Source organism: Zea mays, chromosome 6, assembly GCF_902167145.1.
Source record: "Zea mays cultivar B73 chromosome 6, Zm-B73-REFERENCE-NAM-5.0, whole genome shotgun sequence".
Lineage (NCBI taxonomy): Eukaryota > Viridiplantae > Streptophyta > Magnoliopsida > Poales > Poaceae > Zea > Zea mays.
In genome coordinates this window covers 110,954,644-110,975,044 of record NC_050101.1, presented here as the reverse complement: position 1 = coordinate 110,975,044, position 20,401 = coordinate 110,954,644, and the positions used below count along the sequence as shown (strand labels likewise).

Genomic DNA, 20,401 nt, shown 5'->3' with positions numbered 1-20,401 from the left:
ATACCTAGATGATTGCCTCTGCTTTTCTTATGGCACGATCGGCTCTAATTGTTTCATACTGTTGTGCTCTTGCAGTTTGCATAGGTCACGGTGGTTAATTTTGGAGAGGAAAGGACCAAAGGTGGAAGGACCAACATTTAACTCGACAACACCAACATCTTCATTGGATATCTAGGGATTGGTATGTTTCTTTTCTTTAGATATATGGTGCCTAAACATGAGATTTGAGATGATTTGGAATTTATGTGCTATAAATTTAGTTAGCTATTTGAATGTACATTCATGAATCATGAGATGTGTCTGAGGCTTTGTGTTGTTGTCTAGGTGTGTGTGCTCATATAAATTCAATATTTCTATCTCAAATTCAGTCAAAGTGCATACCAACACATGAATTGATGCATTTCATAAAGAGTCCAGCGGCCCCTCTATTGTACAGTACTTATCCGATCCTATGATTGCGTAGTGGGCCTTGCATTCCTCCACTAGCCCCAATGCGATACTCGGCTGTTGCATCTCCTGGACAAAGATGTCTGATGGAGCTTGTGTTCGACTCGATCCTAGCTTTGATAGAGTATCTGTTGTTGCATTGCGATCTCTTTCTATGTAGTGGAACTCCAAGCCTTCGAATTTATCTTCAATCTTCCTGACTGTGGCACAGTAATTACCCATTGAATCAGTGGAGCAGTCCCAGTCCTTGTTGACCTGACTCATGACAACTAGGGAATCTCCATATACCGTCAATCTCTTGATCTCGAGTGATACAACAATGTTGAGTCCATGTATCAAGGCTTCGTACTCTGTTGCATTATTGGAAGCTAGAAATAGAAGCCGCAACGCGTACTTGAGCTAATCTCCTTCAGTGGCGATGAAGAGGATTCCAGCCCCTGCTCCCTGTAGCTTCAGTAACCCATCAAAGTATATCTTCCAGACCTCCATTGATTCGAGGTTTTTAGGGATCTGTTGTTCAGTCCATTTTGATATAAAGTCCACTAGAGCATGAGTTTTGATCATCATGCGGGGTCGAAACTCTATGTCATGAGCTCCGAGTTCACACGTCCACTTGGTTGTCCTCCCCACTACTTCTCTATTGCGGAGTATGTCTCCTATCGGGAAGCCTGTAACCACTATGACTTTGTGGTCATCGAAATAGTGGCGTATCTTTCGTGCAGTGAACAGTACAGCATACGGTAACTTCAGAACCTAGGGATATCTGATCTTGGAGGGCCCGAGGAACTCGCTAATGAAGTAGATGGGGTGCTGAACTAGATATGCATGTCCTTCTTCTATGCACTCTACTACCAACGCGGTGATTACCACGTGAGTCGTGCAGTAGATGTATAGAAGTAAATCTTCAGCCTGTCGATTGACATTAGCTCGGTAGGGTAGCTTGAGAATTGGTGGGGTGGTCAAGAATTTTTTGAGTGCCTCTAGTGCTTCTTGAGCCTCTAGAGTCCACTAGAATTTGTTCACCTTCTTGAGCAGCTTATAGAATGGCATTCCCATTTTGCCAAGTCGTGAGATGAAATGACTTAGCGCCACCATGCACCCAGTGAGCTTTTGTACCTTCTTTTGTGATCGGGCGGTTCCATCCTCAAAATGGCTTCAATCTTCTCCGGGTTAGCCTCGATCCATCGATGGCTAATGATGAATCCAAGAAGCTTCCTAGCTGGTATCCCGAACACACATTTCTCTAGGTTAAACTTCCAGCGGTAGCGTCTGATGCTGTTGAAAACCTACTAGAAATCGTCGATGAAATCATCCGGGTTCACGATTTTTGTTACCACATCATCAATGTAAGCTTCCACACGCTTGCTCCATTGGTCGGCTAAGCATGTTTGGATAGCTCTTTGGTAAGTTGTTCTGGCGTTTTAAGGCCAAACAACATGGAAGTGTAGCAGAAGGCCCCAAACGGCGTGATGAATGTAGTTGATTCTTGATCCTCCTTTGCTAGACTAATATGGTGATATCCCGAGTAACAGACCAGGAAGGAGAGCACAGAGTAGCCAGCAGTAAAGTTGACTACCTGATCTATTCTAGGGAGCCTAAAGGGATCCTTCGGACAATGTTTATTGAGATCAATATAGTCGATGCACATGCGCCAATCAAATTTATTTTTAGTACACGAACAAGATTTACAAGCCACTCGGGGAGCAACACTTCTCTAATAAAGCCTGCTGCTACTGGGCGTTCTAATTCGGCCCGTATAGCCTCTCTTTTGTCGGACGCGAAATGGTGTAGCTTCTGTCGAATCGGTTTTGCGTGAGTATATACCTTCTGTTGGTGTCGGCCAGCTCTCTTGGGATTCCTGGCATGTCCACAGGTTGCCACATGAACACGTCTCGGTTGTCTTATAGAAATCGGATGAGCACGCTTTCCTATTTGGCAATGAAGCTAGAGTTGATGATTGTTGCCTTGTGCTCATCGGAGAAACCAAGGTTAGCCCTCTTGGTTTATTCAGTCGGTCGTGGCCGATGGAATTCTTGAAGTCCCTATAGTTTTACCGGGTGTGGTGCATCTCCTTGTGCTATGGACACTGGGAGTCAAGGATCTCGTCCAGCATCCATACATTGTTGTGTGGCGCACCGTGAGGCCGAGTCACTGGCGGCCCGATAGCATGGACTTCTTCCCTGGGCCTTTGGTCCCAGCATTTGTCCTGCTGCTGGTTCACGTCCTTCTTTGGTGTCGGGGGTGCAGGCTTCGTGTGGCCGATGAGGTCCTGGGCTCATTCGTTGGCAGTGATGTAGATGTCTACCTCCCGGAACATTTGTTCTGAGGTGGCGGGTGCCATCTAGAGGATAGCGCGGACGAAGACTGAGTCGTTGGACTCGCGGTAGAAGTCCTCGATCACGTCTGCCTTCACGACATCGGGGATGTGGTTCCTCATTGTCTAGAAATGCCTTAGGAACGAGCGAAGGGTCTCATTGCTTTGATGCTTGATGGACTTGAGGTCCAAGCCTATGTCGGTTTATCAGAAAGGGATTGAAAGTTTGCGACAAACCGGCGGATGAAGTCGTCCCAATCATCAATGCAGTTACGAGGTCGATGTTGGGGCCATTGCAACACGTCTTGCCCTAGGACGATGGGCAAGTATGTTGTCATGACGTCCTCCATCACCCCAGCCGTCGGGGCAGCAGTCGTGTAAACGGCCAGCTAGCCGCCCGGGTCCTGCTTGGGTTTATACTTGTTGACGTTGGAAACTTTGAAGTTCGGCGACCATTGAATCGGTTAGAGCCAAGGGGTAAGGGAAGAGACACCGCACGTCCCCCCGTCCTGCCGACGATGATCACGATGATGGTCCTAGGGGGTGTGGGGGATGGATGTCCCCTGGGTCTTCATGCACACTAAAACGTGTCCTAGGCCGCCTAACAGGTTTCCTCCTAGGTCATCCTACGGGATGGGCCAGTTGAGCGCAACCAAGCCAGGCAAGCCCAATCTAAGCCGGCGAAGACCAACACCCGAGTTAAGCGCTACGGGAGCACGAGCATATCGGGTGGAGCAGTTGCGATCACCCGTCAGGCTAAATCCCCGACGGTAACTCGGACTGATGAATGAGGAAGATTCCAGATATGTAGGGAGACAATTTGCTACAAATAGAGAGATAAACGAGTAGATAATATTTATCACTTGTGCAGGGATAACTCTCCCTGATCGTGTATATATGGTCGGGAAGTACCCCTACCATTTTCATATCATCTAGCCCACCACACTCATAGTTTCCAACTTGTAAACCTCATTTCAATACTAGAATCACCACAGGAAGTAGGGTATTACGCAATTCCTACGGCCCGAACCTGTAAAACATTCGGATATATGAGGGTTACTATAACATATTATAATTATAAGGATAATAGTTGGGAATAAAACAAACATTTGATGTTGGAGTTTTGTCAAAGATTGGAGCATCCATGACCGATTCTTCGATACCAACCTTTGTACCAGATACCTGTATGGGAAACATATGAAGTTGGTGTATATCATCATTGTGAACTAGTATGCTATATTTGATACAGATATGTGGATATGCCTACACCTAAGTTTTTATATGACAAAAATATTGGCCTGGTCGGATCCTTTAATATCAGCAGTACAAGAAACGTACTTGAATCTAATGAAATTCATCAAACAAGGTATGAGACATACTTGAATCTAATCATACAAGAAACGTATTGGGGATGATGTAATACAACTGAAGGCATAAGTATTATATAATATGTTGCATAAATTAATATATAAAAAATATAAATCTAAATGAACTTTAATTATACATTATTGGTGAGCAGAATAATGTAAGTGAAAAAGAAGCATAACTATTAGCATCTTCATGCTGTAGAACTTCGTATATCGTTTCTCCAAATGCTTCGAAGAGTTCAATCTGCTTGGACATAAGCATGTGATGGTTTTGTTCAAGACAAGCGCAGTACTTGTCAACCTCCTTGTCATGCGCATCAAACAGTGATTCGAACATTGGACGATGTTGGGTGGGTAGACAATTAAGCTTGTTGCCAATCAAATGTTTGATGTGTGGGACATATATATTGAATATCTCAGAAACCGGCCATTCTGGAGCAATAACATAACAAGTCTCTGTCTGGCTATGAAACTGTTTAAATCCCTGTGATTAATGTTAGCATGTATTTGAACTAGAACATCTCTATCAACATCAAAACAAATGTTAATGGCTAACCTCTGCATGACCAAATGGTTCTCTAGATTGGCATGGGCCACGTCTGTCAGCCCTAGTCAAATCTTTTATAGTCTCATTGTCAAAAAACTTGATATGAGGAGTACCATAATTGTTATGAGGCGATGCAGGATGGTGTTGATGGTGAAGGTAATATATCTGAGAAGCATATAGACAACAAACATAAAGCTTAAATATCAATGTATATATATGGTTGTTAATCGGAAAGTAACTTACAAGAATAATGAGGGAGCATCCATAAACTGTTGTTGTTATGTTTGTTGTGCTCCTCCTGTGCCAACGACTGGCAGCATCACATAGATCAGTATAGACTAATTGACACCAATCAATATCGGCCATGCGGTCCATGTTTGTTTTCATTAGGACCTCATTGTTGGTAATACCCCATGAAGCAGATGGTAATAATAGCCCATTGAATAAAATTAGAAAAAGCATCTGATGGATAGTTCGTCGTCATTCCCCACAACTAGCATGTCATGTAGTTAACCACATCAAATTCATCTTTAGATATGTTTAGATCCCCCTCAGTTTTGTAGCAGCATTAATTTCACCATACCAATCCGTGAATTCCCTGCCACCTCCAGCCCTAGGCAAACCCAATATGAGGCGAACCGTCTCTTTTGTGATTTTGAGTTCTTTTCCAGCACCTAGGCGTATTGTCATGTCTTCTGGATCAAGCTTATCCATCAACCACCTAATAAGATACCTGCTCTCTAATGCATCGATACGTAAATCAAAAATACTTTAGAATCCCAACCTAGCAACAACGTCATGTTGTCGATCACTCATTATCCAAATCGATAGAAGGACATCATACGAGATGCATCGGATGTTCAACTTCTGCTGGAATAAATGGATAGGTATTATTACATAATGGATAGATATTATTACAAAGAATGAGAATATAATTGTAGTAATAATAAATATTGGATGGTTGTAAATAACTATAGTATAACAACACTATCAAACAAGCATACCGAATCATATTATAGAATGTAACAATTGGGTATTACAAAAGCATTGATTGTGCACCCCTAATAAAAGCTAAACAAAAATAAATATATGCATTGTACCTGAGATTTTCTGGGTGTCCTCTGCTTAGGTGAACTTGTTTCATAATGTTCTTTGTCTTCAAATCAATAGCAGACTTTGAACTGCTTGACTTAATGGGAACTTGTGGGGGTGGGATGTCCGTGTTCAATACCCGGGACTTTTTCTTTCGATGGTTAGTTACTGAACTAGAGGGTTCAGCTGATTTGAAAGTGCGCTTCAATGTTGGAGCAGACATAAAATCGTCGTCACACGGTGCGGCTGGAGTTATAGGATGACTTTTTTTCACCCGACAAGCTAGCGCCTTTCTTCGGAAACGAGTAACTAGTAATGGCTGAGGATCTAGCTGCTGCTTGGTCTGGGTGTCATCAGCATGTTGGGAGGAGCTGCTAGATTTTGTGCATCTAGAAAAGTCAACTGAAAAAACCTCTTGGCTTGACTCAATAGTTAATATTTTTGGATTCGATGGAGAACGATCAACAGACCTCATGATGCAGCAAGCAATCTAACTGTTGACAAATGCCTGAATTTAATGAAAATGATGTATGAATACATATATGCCATGAACATTTTGCATAGTGTATATAACTGTAGAAAATACTTAATACGGAATACAAAAGGCGTTATTTAATCAAACTACCATTTCCCGTTACATGCCATAACAGTTAGGTACCATGTATAAATACAAGCATAAATATTACCTAACTAGTTCATATAAGTGTAACTAATGTATAATAAAAAAAATACACATTTTCCTCAACTGTATATACAAATATTTAAATAAGACTATGGTACCTTATAAAATTGCTATTTAAAAGACACAAACCAATATTGCTTATGCATGTAAATGTGACTACTGCATTGACAATAATTTTAAACAGAATAACAAGCTAATGATAACCTATAATGTTAATGAGCTTGAAACATGGATAAAACTGTGTCGGTCTTCAAATTAAAATGGCATATATAGTTGTATCGATGTGCATATATATCATAAACCGGGGATGTAACATAAATTGGTTTAAACCCCAAAATGAACTAGATACCCTCAGAACAAATTCTTTAATCGGTATGGCTACAAATTGGAAAATACACTACCAATTGCATGTTGTTCCAAATAAGTCATTTTAAAACCCTAAAGAAGTTGTGCCGAATGTGATGATTCTAAGCCAAATAACGCAATAAAAGACTAACAAACTAAGGATAACCTAGAATGTGATGTTTTAGCCAAATGACACAAAAGATTCAAGAATGTATGGCTGCGAATCGAAAAACCCTGAGACATTGTAAACCCTAAACAAGCCAACACGAATGAGATTTTGTTAGCCAAATGACGCAATAAATTAAAGAATGTATAAGAAGATTGTAATCATTGATAGATTATATTGAATTAGAGATAGTCGAACGTCTTCGGATCGACGAGGATACCAATTTTGGTGTCTGATGCTTCGTAGTATCTGGTGTTCGTCGAACGCCTAGAGCTTGATGAGCAATGTCGAGTCTACCAATCGATCCTCCAACTAAAACAATGTGCTGGTTAGGGTTGGAATGGTGGCGGGTGCAAGCGGCTGGGCTTCTGGCTCGGGGGGGGGGGGGGGGGGGGGGGAGGGAGGCTTCGCTTTCCTAGTCGGCGAGGACGGTTGAAGAAAGCCCACGATTGCCATGCGAGAATAATGGGGAGGGGATGATAATAGTTGTTTAGACTGCGTCAAAGTGGTCTGACTGGTGCATAGAGTCAAATGGTCTGACCAGAGTTGGCTGACCCGTGTATCGGCCTGGGCTTCCTTTATTATTGGAAACCTATGACTCTTAATATATAAACTATATATATGACGCATTATCATCTGAAGCATAAATATAATTCTCTGACCATGTTCGGTTAAATATATACACTACCGAAATCCGGCTCTTTACCGAGTGCTTGACGCTTTGCCGAGTGCAATTTATCGGACACTTTGTCGAGTGCCACTCTCGACAAACTAAGACCCTCGGCACAGATCTCGTTTATCGAGGGCAAAACACTCGGCAAAGGCTCCGTCACTATGACTTGGCGCCGTGACGACGACTTTTCTTTGTTCGAGTGCCTGACAAAAAAGTACTCTACAAAGTAGCCGCTGTCGGTGTACAGCGCGCCGAGATTTTTTGCCGAGAGTCACACTCGGCAAACAAATTGTCGGAAGCACTCAACAAAGCAGCTGTGTCCGGTAGTGAGTGTTTTTATTATATTGAGATCTCCGAGGGATCGGGGCACTTCAATAATCCTATGCGACGTCGTGAGCCGCCAAGTAAATGAGCTTGTTCAGATTCCATTCATCCATCATTATAATGTATCTTCCTTCTAGAGTAGTATGGATAGAAGAATACACATGAAACATGTCTTACCATGTCAAACATATCCATACAACAAATGTGTCTCCACCGTAGTCACATCTATATTACACCATACCATAAATCCAATCGACCATTCATTCACTCTCCCATTCTCTAATATAGTCATCACCGCCCTCCTCTTCATTCATGCTAGAGGTACTGATGTTTGGTACCTCGGACATTTGCAGTTCTATGTTGTGAGTGGAGGACGGTGAAGGCGGCGGTGGAGGAGGAGGTGGTTGTTAGTTGGTGTCACTATCATTGGCTGTGTAATACAAAGAGGACGACACTACGTCATACATGATCATCGTCTAGGATTCATCACCATTCATAGTCGTCGTCTGGGATTCAACACCATTTGTGGTCGTCGTTTGGGATTCATCACCATTCGTGGTCGTCCTCTGTGAGTCATCACTATTTGTGGTCATCATTTGGGATTCATCGCCATGAAGCTGGTCACCTGTTCCAAAGATCTTTGCGAGGAGGTGTCGGAGCCAGCCTATTCCAAAAATTCTGGCCAGCAATATCGCTACTGTAAATGCAAATATTAATATAAGCCAGCATAATACACACAACATATGTAATGCTATTACATGTAGTTGGTTTTTATTTGCGGCGTAAATATAAATATTAATGCATGTATGTCGTCTTGTATGTGTCAAACCATTTGATGATTATGTGATGAGCTCGTTAAGGTTAGGTTGAGGGTCTTAGGCACAGTAGCTCACTTACAGTAGGATACTACCACCAGAGCATCGCTAGCGATATGGACCCATGTGTTGATCCACCCAATATCTACGTTTGTATTCGTTTGAAGCCTCAAATAACTAATTTATGTTCGGTTTGTTATAATATGTGGGCAACAAAACTCCCATTTGAACACAAGATATGTCATAGGTGGAGTGGTAGAGTAGGCTACGCGCATGAGTGAGGCCGGCCGGTTTGAATCCTACCGGCCAATTTTGCGTGAAATATGTCGCGACTTGCGACGGAGACGGGCAGGTGAATTCTTCCTAATAAAAATAAATTTATTTTGCTATTTTTAAACCCATTTTTACGCTTTCTACAAAATATTTCCACTAGCGGTTTTATAAAGTCGACCGCTAGTGGAAAACGATTTTCACTGGCGGTTTTTAGTTACCCGCCTATAAAAAAGATTGTTTCTACTGACCCCAAGCACTCACGGTTCTAAAAACACCAGTGCATTCAGGTTTACAACCGTCGCTATAGAATTTTTGTGTACTAGTGTTGGCATGTCATTTGCCATGACGCATAGAAAGTATGATGGCGGTTTTAAAGGCAAGAAAAAACAATTTCTTCAAAACCTCTCGTACGTGGGAGTGATGTTTGACAAAAGAAAACCCGACAAAAAAATAGTTTCTATGAATAAAGCTCAAAGGCTCCACCATTCCAATGCATATAATTTTGTAAATACGGGCTTGCAAAGTATGAAAGTACTCACCTTGTGTCTTTGTTTTTCTCTACTGGCCTCGCTTTTGTGACGACCATGTTCGGTTAGAAATCAAGTCTGCACCTAATTTGCTCAGGACATTGGACCGTTTATTTTTATTTTAGTTAAATAAACCCCTCTAAAGCGTGCATATATATCTATGTCTAATTATCATCGGAAGCATAAATGTAATTCTCTATCCTTATGTGACTAGAGTTTGTATTATGTTGAGATCTTCGAAGGATCGGGGCAATTCAACAATCCTATGTGACGTCGTGAGCCACCAAATAAATGAGCTTGTTCAGATTCCATTCATCCATCATTATAACATGTCTTTCTTCAAGAGTAGTATGTATAGAAGAATACACATGAAACATGTCTTATCAAATCAAACAGATCTATATAACAAACGTGTCTCCAACGTAGGCACGTCTATATTACACCATATCTTAGACCTGATTAATATGCCTACGATGTTGAAATACAAGTTATTAATTACAGATCGACCAATTATTCACTCTCCCATTCTCTGATATAGTCATCGCCATCCTCTTCATTCATGCCAGAGGTACCGATGTTTGGTACCTCGGACATTTGCAGTTCTATGGTATGAGGGGGGGACAGTGAAGGCGGCGACGGCGGAGGAGGTTGATGGTCGGTGTTATTGGTCGGTGATTGCTCGGGGGAGTAGTAGAGCGAAGAGGGTGACGCTGTGTGATACAAAGAGGACGGCGATGTGACATGCGTGTTCATCGTCTCTGATTCATCATCATTAGTGGTCGTTGCTTGGGATTCATCACCATGCACGGTCGTCGTATGGGATTCATCACCATGCACGGTCGTTGTCTGGGGTTCATCACCATGCACGGTCGTTGTATGGGATTCATCACCATGCACGGTCGTTGTCTGGGGTTCATCACCATGCACGGTCGTTGTCTGGGGTTCATCACCATGCACGGTCATCATATGGGATTCATCGGTCGTCGTATGGGATTCATCGTTGTGCGGCTGGTCATCTGTTCCAAAGATCTTTGCAAGGAAGTGTTGGAGCCAGCCTACTCCCAAAATTCTGGCCAGCAGTATCGTTACTGTAAATGCAAACATTAATATAAGCCAGCATAATACACACAACATATGTAATGCTATTACATGTTGTTAGTTTTTGTTTGCAGCGTAAAGACAAATATTAATGCATGCATGTTGTCTTGTATGTGTCCAACCATTTGATGATTGTTTGATGAGCTCGGCAAGATTAGGTTGAGGGTCTTAGACACAGTAGCTCACTTACAGTAGGATACTACCACCAGAGCCTCGCTAGCGATATGGACCCATGTGCTGATCCACCCAATATCTACGTTCCATCTGAGGTGAAATTTAAAATATTGTATCAAACACGCATGTATATAGAGGCAAGAATAAAAGAACAGACTTTATTTACATCTTATGGGACTAGGTTAACCTATGAATATGTGAACTTACTCTTCCATGGTATGATGTGTGTCCCAGGCAACAAACATCATTCCAAAGTACATGCAGCCCGCCGAGAAGATGAAATGGAAAAAACCGTACCCATATGGTACGTCGTCTTCCGACTCCACCGTGCTTCGTGTCTGCCAGAATTATTTGAGACATTTTGAATTTATGAAGCACACAATCCTCAGTTTCGTTAATAGATATGATTAAACTGTTGAGTTGGTTCGAGTGGAACAATCAACATACACATTTGTAGCCGGTGCCCATGGTAAAGGCAGAATAAACGGTGCTGAGCAGTCCAGAAACAAAAAACTGCCAGTGTCGAAATAAATGTCAACAAAATGATTTTTAAAATATCACTCGTGGTACTAGATAAGAAGCATCGATCTTGGATCGAAATAGCGAATAAATACTTACGGAAATGGTTAACCAACCAGCACCTGGGCCTGCTTTGCTTTTCATGCCACAGCCTGACTCGGGTTCACTGATGGGGCAAAATATATGGCAAAAACCAATAAAAAATAAAGTTAGGTTTGTATCATATATGTATATATGAAGGCTAATCAAATAGTAGCTTAACCTAGTGTGAATATTTTACCTTGTCATCGCTAGCAGGCATATGAATGTAGCGTACCCACCAATTAGTGCAGGCTCCATGAAAAATTTGTTAGCCTAATAATTTTAAATTCGCGATCGATCATCTCAATAAATTCATAAGTATTTTGCTTGAACGTATAGTTAAATGTATCTACTGACCTTGGACATTAGTGAGAGCACACACATGATGAAAAATAGCACAAGTGTGATAACAATGACCTCCATGTTGTGCCAACATTGTGCGAACTTGAGGGTCATAAATATGATCAATCCCATTGATATGATGACGGCAGTAGCAGAGATCGCGGCGACCCAGAGGTACCTGCACGTTAATTTGTTATAAGGATTAGACCAAGCAGGCAACCAAACAAGCAGTTGAACTCGGCTTACATTTTTATTTAATCACGAGCAGTTCCGTATATAAAAAAAGAGACATTGAGTATATAGTGATGCTAACTAACTTGTGGCGAAATGTAATCAATAATATTAAAAAAAACACAGCGGAGAAAAGGCCAGAATCGAGAAGGAGAAGAATCAGTAAAAGAGTCACAAAAGGCTGAGTAAAATAGACCTCATTGGGGCATGTTATCGGATCCTCCGGTATGAATATATGACAAATCAACACAGCAGTTTTAATTTGAGCATGAGCAGTTTTAGGTGAAAATCCCAAAACCCTATCAGATTGTGTCTAAAAATAAAAAACAACGAACCACATATATACTCACAAGGCCATAATTTAAGGAAGGTGCTCACCAAAAATCAGCTCAAAATTTCAAAGGTCTTCATATCAGACCACTAGAATTAATTTATACCATATATATACTGGACCATCCGCACCTCTTAAAATTGATCTAAAGATCAAAACTAACTAAAATTAAAACCAGTTGGTCTGAAACTTTGCACACTAATTACTTGGGATGTTTTTATCAAAGCTAAAATATGTTTGGCATAGGTTTCGAACATAACCAAATTAAAACCGACCATCTGCTTGGCATGCAGTCACTCATTACACTAGAACATACATATCAATCACACGTGTTCGTCTCGTCACAAGGTAGTTTTATACGATATAGACTAAAATAGTGGTAAACATATGGTTAAACAACTGCTGTATTTGGCAGGATACATAAATCAAACAAATCTGCTACATACCTTTCTTCAAAATTGGTCACGCATAATTTGTAGTTCAGCTGTGTGATAAATTTTATGGTAGACACAAGCTGAAGTACAAGAAATAGCCTGTTCTCCCAAATACAACACAGATCAACATCAAATGTTAATAGCTAGCCAGTGACACAAAGGGATGGGCTAGCTAGAATTGTTAATAATGAATAACGTGAAATTGGAGCAAGCTGGGTTGTGAGAGGAACATACCCTGCTCCAACCTGCGCAATTTTCCCTAAAATACAATTCAGACAAGCATCAGCTAGCATATCAATGGCACAAGCTAATTAATTAAGCAAGTAGTAAGTAAGATAGATATCGTGCGTCTCAGTAGGGATGAAGGGGACTGACCGTAGATTTGGGTCCCAGCGGATGTAAGCAGCACAGAGAAGGAGAAACAACCTATAACCAAGGCAATCTTCACCGGCCACCACCCGCGGTGCCATGAATTCCTAGGGTCATCCACCTTGGTCGTGCAGACGGTGGATAATAGCATGATGAAGAAAAATAACTGGACATTTCGTTAAGGTCCGACCAAACATAACACAGTACGTACGTACGACACGTCTCTCCGTTCTTTTTTATTTATCGTGGTTTAGCTCAAAAATGAACCAGCGGACGACAAATATTTAAGAACGGAGGCAGTTGTAAATAATGAAAATAAATTAGTTTGTTGAAGATACAGACAAAAAAAAGTTGTTTACTATAGCGTGGTACGACGTATAGGATACACAGAAGGTCTGGCTCATGACCAGCACGGCCTCAGCCGCTAAACAGCCCCGGTCACCGTGACAGCCGCCGCTGACCCGCTGCGATATGAAATATGATATGCCGTTCTCTCGCGTGAGCCACGCAGACAAGTTGGCCAGCAGAAAAAGTACGGCGTACACGTATCGCACTATCATAGGGCTGGGACCCTGGAAAAGGAAGAACCAGTGCACTGCCATAGTGTTGGTGTCTGTGGCTGCCTGCAAGGGATATTTCATTAATTAATTAATTATTCATCGTCTTAGCCTGCTATATATATATATATATATATATATATATATATATATATATATATATATATATATTATAGAAATTGGATCCATCTATCATCCATTTAATTATTATATGCAATAAATAATACGATACACATCGATTCATTACTTGTATATTTGTATAAATTAACAGACTAGCTTCTGCAGATTGATTGATTGATAGATATAGATATGGCGCTCACCTGCAGATCGATGATGGAGACGAGATGCTAGCTCTAGCTGAGGCCCAGCTCCGCTCTATCGATGGAGACGGGGTGCAGTGTGCGCGTGCTAGGAGTTAGGACGATGCGTGAGGCCAACTGAAGGGGGTAGCTCTAGTCGTATATAGTAGAGCTAGGCATGCATGCATGGCCATGGCCGCGCGAGGGCCAGCTCTGTGGGTGGCAGGTAGCACGCACGCATTAGGCGTGTGTATCGATCTCCATGCGCAAGCGCAACGCCGTATAAAGATTGAGCAATGCTCAGCAGCATCGGCCGGCACTAACCACATATGCAATGCAGGAGGCGCGCGATCGATATGATTCTCCTCTACTTTTGCATGCATGCACGCACATTTGCTCAAGTACGTACGTACGTAGTAGGCGTGCACGCGTTTGGTGCCGTCGCCCATCCAGGCATGCACACGCACCAATGTCCACTTCTTTAATTTATACATACTATTAACTATATATATATATATATATATTAAGAGCCTTGGGCTCTATATAACTGTGGAGAGTCCCAATCACCAACACCAACAAATCTGTTCGAGCCCACGTCCGCTCACTATTTATGCCAGCGAACCAATGTAGTGTAAACAGAAAACCAATTTAGCGTAAACAGAGTAACTCCCTCGACCCCACGTTCCAGAAAAAGCGGATTAGGCCCACTTTCCACACGGTCAACCACTAATGCCATAGTCAAAACCTGTTTACTCTATTTCAATCCACTGTTTATGCAACAATATCGATTTAGCGTAAATACCTCATCCAGACCCACGTTCCAGAACCCGTTTAGGCCCACTTTCCACGCGGTCAAACAGTTCTATACCCTAACTCCCCGCGCGATCAACCTCCTGGCCGACTCGCCGCGATTCTTCAGGCGTCGCCAGGGCGATTCGCCTTCCTCCGCCCCCGCTCGCCCTCAACTCTAATCGGCGCCGCCGTTGACAGTGTCGTGGAGCCGCCCGCCGCTGACAATCCTTCGCCCACGCGTCACATTGTTCTTCTACACGCCCAGCGACGGTTGTCCGGCTTCCCAAGGTGCTCGAGTTCCCCTATAATTTTTATGCCTACACTGCTACTTCCTAATCTCCCCATTCATCTGCTCCATTTTCTTATGCATCATGTGCCGTATTTGTGCGACGTTAATCTCTGTGTCGTATTCCAAGTGCCCAACTCCATCAACCTCTGTCAGATTTTCTGGCCGTCGATGACAAAGAAATCACAGGTGATATATTTACGATAAATTATTTTTTTGTTTACTGCATAAATGTTTTTTGTTCGTCGAGATATGAATGCTTATTCTAGTACTGTATAAATAATATTTTTGTTTTGTTTATTTTTGTTAGTCCAAACCCATCAGATCTAGTTCAAATTTTTTGCTTCACAACTAGCAGTTCAAACCCATCAGATCCAGTTACATCGTATTCATCATTGTGTGTTTCCTTGACTTGCAAATTTGTATTACAATTGGGTACATTTTCTTTATCATCATTGTGTGCCTGCAGAAATTGTATTGTAAAAATCCAGTGATCTCTTTGGAACATCAATTTTCAAAAGAAAAAAATAATACCAAACATTGATCATAACAGTGTGGGAATTATACTAATATTTGCCCAAAAGCTTTAGCTCTGCTGGTATTTTTTGTAATCTCTACCCTTTTCTATTACCTTGTTAATGCGATGGATGCAAATATTTATGACCTGAAACTGAAAACTGCATTCGACCTTTTATTTGAACCCAACAAACCAATCTTGAAAACTGCATTGCAGTGTTCATGGCGCAGCACATTAATGTTTTCATATTATGCATATATAAAATGTAACCAGGATACCAGAGAGATGATGATCAGCCCAAGGTACTTGGATCATTTTTAGCAGCTAGCAAGTTATTTTAGTCAATCCAAACAGGCTTAGCATGACAAACACCCCATATGCATATGATTCGGCTAGATCATTTTTTGGCGCCTCGTGGATTTGTGTGCATGATAGGTATTCGAAGATAAATGTTTTTAGTTATTGGAAATGTGTGTCTCTCAGGGCCTTAGCAAAGCTATATAGCAAGTGGCTTCAGTCAAACATAATAAGTAGGAAACCCATAACAACACGCATGTTGCCAAGTGGGTATTAGTAAGGGATAGCATGTTTTCTTACTGGCGTCTTAGCAGGCATGTTAAGATCTACTCACGCTAAATTGGTGATCTACTTACGCTATATTGGTTTTTTGTTTACTGCATAAATGTATATTTTTGTTTGTCGGGATATGAATGTTTATTCTAGTACTGTATAAATGTTTATTTTGTTGCTTAGTCACTACTACTACTGCATAACTGTTTATTTTGCTGGTTAAATACTGTTTTAGATGAACATTCTATTGGTATGCATAGATGTATATGGCAATTTCTACAATGCAATGATACGACTTTTTTTATGTTTTGTTCACTTACCATCTATGTTGGTAGGGCCATATAACACAATTGATGTGAATTATACATACCTTTATGAAGTAGTGGTTGACATTTTGATGTGGAAACAAGTGTGCTGCTCATGACTTCGTGCTACTATATATTATTCAGATAAACTGAAATGCAATTCACTTTTTATATACTTACTGGATCGTATTTTTCACATAAATATGGTCATCAATCATGTCCAAATTGCAACAATAAATTTTTGAACTTCTGGTTGCATGTTTTGTTTTAGTCATGTATAAATGTTTATGTTGTTGCTTATTAACTACTACTACTGCATAAATATATATTTTTCTGAGTAAATACTATTTTAGATTAACAGTTTGTTGGTTTGCATATATGTATATGGCAATTTCTATAATGCAATGATATGATTTTTTTGATGTTTGACTGTGTTGACATTTATGTTGTTAGGGTCATATAACACAATTGATGAATTATAATGTGTATGACTGTGTTGAGTGCTCAATTAGTTCGTATAATCATTGGTGTATATGTTGATGTAACTCAATAAAGCACATATGTTTTACATTGTTCCTTTGCAGGCTGCTGCTTTAATAATGCGGAATGTTGATCGACCCCCAACCAATCCAAAGCGTTTAATCATTGAGTCAAGTCAAGAATGTTTCAGTGTTGACATTCCGCGCTCGACAGACATTGGGAACCCTACAAATACGCGGTCTGATGGTGATCCTCCGCAGCATAGAAAGAGGGGTGTTGCAGCCGATGCTAAAAAGATTCCTATGCCTAATGTGGATGATGAGATGACTTTGAGCCACCAAAAAAGAAGTGCAATATCTCAATGGATGCCCCAAATAAGACGCAGGTGAGTTTACAACATTGCAGAAATTAATCGTTTCCAATATTTTAATCATGCATCTAATCACAATACATACCTTATGTGCTGAAAGATATAGCTTTCTACATTACCTTAGCTCATTAATCCAAAACAGTCATAGGCCAAGGAACTTTGTATAAATAAGAATGCATAAATTGTGATATTTAAGTATTAACATATTTATCCATCTATCTACCTTTTCATTACAGAGACTCAACATCAGATGCAACCCAGGAGATGTTCTTGCGTCCATTCAGATATCGAATGAAAGGCAACGTCAAGCTATAGTCAGAAAAGGATTCTCTAGTATTCTTGACATGACAATTGATGCAATTGGATGTCGAACACTTCTTTGTTGGCTCATGCAAAAGCTAGACCCCAGAGACATGACTCTTCGTATTGGTTCAGACAAAGAACTCAAAATCACCAAGCAGACTGTCCATCAGATATTGGGTCTTCCAAATTTGGGTGGTGGAAAGCCACTTAATATTGATGAAGCGAACGCTGCGGCAACACTTCGGGCCTCCTTGAATATTAGCAAGGATGAATTTGTTATTTCAAAGCTCCAGGACAGATTGAGGCTAGGCCAGGATGATGATCTTTCTATCAGATGTTTTTTTTATTCTCTTCAACCTGTTGCTATTCCCAATAGCTAGCTGGTCTATTTCTTACAATGAGGTTCTACTTACAGAAGAAATAGAGCGATTCCCTCAAATTGATTGGTGCCATCTAATTTTTAGTGACCTATGTGAGGCTACACAGAAATGGCACAACAAGAGCATTAATAATGTGTCGGCGACGATATATGGTTGTTCCATCGTTGTTCTTGTAAGTTTCATAATTAATTTGGCAAATCTTTTATTAGATTAATCAATTGCAATTTGAAAATACATACATATATTATGTGTTTACGTTTATTTGTATATGATTCTCATGATATATATATATATATATATATATATTATGTAGCTGTATTATTTGGACCATTTGCACCATGCCGCTACTCCAAACAACAAAAGTGGCACTCCGCGCATAAAGTATTTTAATAAGAATATCATAAGGGCGTTGTCAATGGCCGATAAGCGGAAGCCTCACCAGGGTGGCGAACCATTTGGTGTTTGCCCTGTGAGTCTTCATTTCTTCTATCATAATTTTTCTATTTTTTACAACAATTTTATTTACGACTAGTTACAAATCCAATGATTTTAGTAGTCATATAATGATCTCAATTCATGGCATGAGTCAATCCATATACATAATTATTAATTTTCATTCGGTTTCATCAGTTTCGGAGGAGCAGTGAGACATGTTATGTCTCAAAATCGCCATCTACTGGCCAGCTTGAGGTTAGATCACATACTCACTATGTTCTTTGTTTGTCTGTTTCTTTACCATACTTATTCTATCGTTATTATATTTTTTTACTTCAGTCTCTAATGAGGCCAGAAACAGTTGATGAAGACCCAAATCAACATGGTCGACTTCCAAATATAAACATCCAACTGCCTCTTATGCAAGACCTGATGGCAAATAAGATTCAGATGCTTCCTGTACATCAACGCCAGAAGTTCCAAGCTAAGTTGATTTATTATGACTTAGAGGTTGGCAAAATATTTGCCACTATCAAGCAATGTTTGAATAATATTGGTACAAAGCAGTCCAATCTAGCTTCTACATTTGGAGAGTTGATTGATGAGGTTCTTCGGGCTGATGAATCTCTTACACCTAATACTGTTAGTATTTAAGCTTGACTTATATATATTTTCTGTCTTGATAGCGTGCATTTCATGTTTACATATTATGATTAACGTATACTCCACCTTTTTTGTGCAGCAAGGTCAGACATTGCCAGGTGGCATAGTTGACATAACTCTGGCCCAGTATTTGACAAGACTCCTATTGGGAGTGTTTCTGCATAAGGCATCTTCTTATCTGAATTAGAATGTGCTCGCGCTCTTTGGGACTCCTAATTATTATGATTAACGCATTAGGCGTGTGTATCGATCTCCATGCGCAAGCGCAACGCCGAATAAAGATTGAGCAATGCTCAGCAGCATCGGCCGGCACTAACCACATATGCAATGCAGCAGGCACTACCGGAATCCGAGGCTTTGCCGAGTGTTGTATTCTTTGCCGAGTGCCTTTTGTCGGGCACTCGGCAAAGAAGGCTTTGCCGAGTGCCGCACTCGGTAAAGTTAGGCTCTCGGCAAAGAGCCCCTTTACCGAGTGCTAAACACTCGGCACAGGTAGGCACTCGGCAAAGACAAGTTTGCCGAGGGTCACGCACTCGGCAAACGGGGCTCTCGGCAAAGGGCCGTCAGCGGCCGTCCCAGAGCTGACGGCCGTCAGTCTTTGTCGAGAGCCAACGGCTGGCACTCGGCAAAGAGGCTTCTTTGCCGAGTGCTACGTAATAGACACTCGGCAAAGCCCTCTTTGCCGAGTGTCATATCCAGACACTCGGCAAAGTGTATTTTCATTTTTTTATTTTGTCTCCCAAACTTTTTGTGGTATGTTCCTACACTATGTAGACCTACATGTATCATTTGTGGACAATTATAACATAGTTTCGATAGTTAGTAGATTTAGTTCGTGTATTTGAATTTCTTCGGAAAATTCAAATTTGAACTGCAGGTCACTCGAAACTTGGAAAACCGTGCATGAAAAAATGATATTCATGTTGCTTAGCATAAGTTACGACCGATTGCAGAAGCGTACCGGAAACTTCGAGCAACATGCTCACTAAACATGGCCGTGAACTTGGCATCCACATGTTTAAAAATTGTATAAAACACAAACAAAGTCAGAAAATCATGAAACTTGTCCACGTGTCATGATATCATATGTATGGGCTGTGATAAAAATTTTAGAATGTTTGGAGAAAGTTGTGAGACACTATGTGTAGAAACCTAAGAGATCCACATGAAACAACTCTTAGATTTCATGTGGATCTCTTAGGTTTCTACACATAGTGTCTCACAACTTTCTCCAAACATTCTAAAATTTTTATCACAGCCTATACATATGATATCATGACACGTGGACAAGTT

General features: G+C 40.9%; 2 protein-coding genes across 2 annotated transcripts; one reads left to right on the top strand and one right to left on the bottom strand.

The window, feature by feature from the left end:
- Positions 1-9,878: 9,878 nt before the first annotated feature.
- On the bottom strand, positions 9,879-14,140 carry LOC103629752 (serine incorporator 3). Its single transcript, XM_008650872.2, has 12 exons — positions 14,029-14,140; positions 13,538-13,774; positions 13,158-13,317; positions 13,017-13,041; positions 12,795-12,881; positions 11,802-11,964; positions 11,644-11,717; positions 11,463-11,529; positions 11,292-11,357; positions 11,052-11,182; positions 10,861-10,934; positions 9,879-10,660 (listed from the first exon to the last, which is right to left on the bottom strand). Exons 2-12 carry the CDS (start codon positions 13,751-13,753, stop codon positions 10,083-10,085), a joined length of 1,641 nt encoding a protein of 546 aa, XP_008649094.1. The 5' UTR covers positions 13,754-13,774; positions 14,029-14,140; the 3' UTR covers positions 9,879-10,082.
- Positions 14,141-17,074: 2,934 nt separating this feature from the next.
- On the top strand, positions 17,075-18,176 carry LOC103629751 (uncharacterized). The gene is made up of 2 exons (XM_020540248.1): positions 17,075-17,342; positions 17,564-18,176. The coding sequence occupies exons 1-2, from the start codon at positions 17,319-17,321 to the stop codon at positions 18,008-18,010; spliced, it is 471 nt and encodes a 156-aa protein (XP_020395837.1). The 5' UTR covers positions 17,075-17,318; the 3' UTR covers positions 18,011-18,176.
- The last annotated feature ends 2,225 nt before the right edge of the window (positions 18,177-20,401 follow it).

What these genes read in the sequence shown, in the direction of transcription:
- LOC103629752 (XM_008650872.2), bottom strand. Translation starts at nt 13,753, where the DNA reads ATGGCAGTGCACTGGTTCTTCCTTTTCCAGGGTCCCAGCCCTATGATA. An exon ending in TCATGAGCCAGACCTTCTGT is followed by an intron (nt 13,318 to 13,537) that starts GTATCCTATACG and finishes CGAAATGTCCAG; the next exon opens with TTATTTTTCTTCATCATGCT. An exon ending in CTGGTTGGTTAACCATTTCC is followed by an intron (nt 11,358 to 11,462) that starts GTAAGTATTTAT and finishes CGACACTGGCAG; the next exon opens with TTTTTTGTTTCTGGACTGCT.
- LOC103629751 (XM_020540248.1), top strand. Translation starts at nt 17,319, where the DNA reads ATGGATGCCCCAAATAAGACGCAG. An exon ending in ATGCCCCAAATAAGACGCAG is followed by an intron (nt 17,343 to 17,563) that starts GTGAGTTTACAA and finishes TTTTCATTACAG; the next exon opens with AGACTCAACATCAGATGCAA.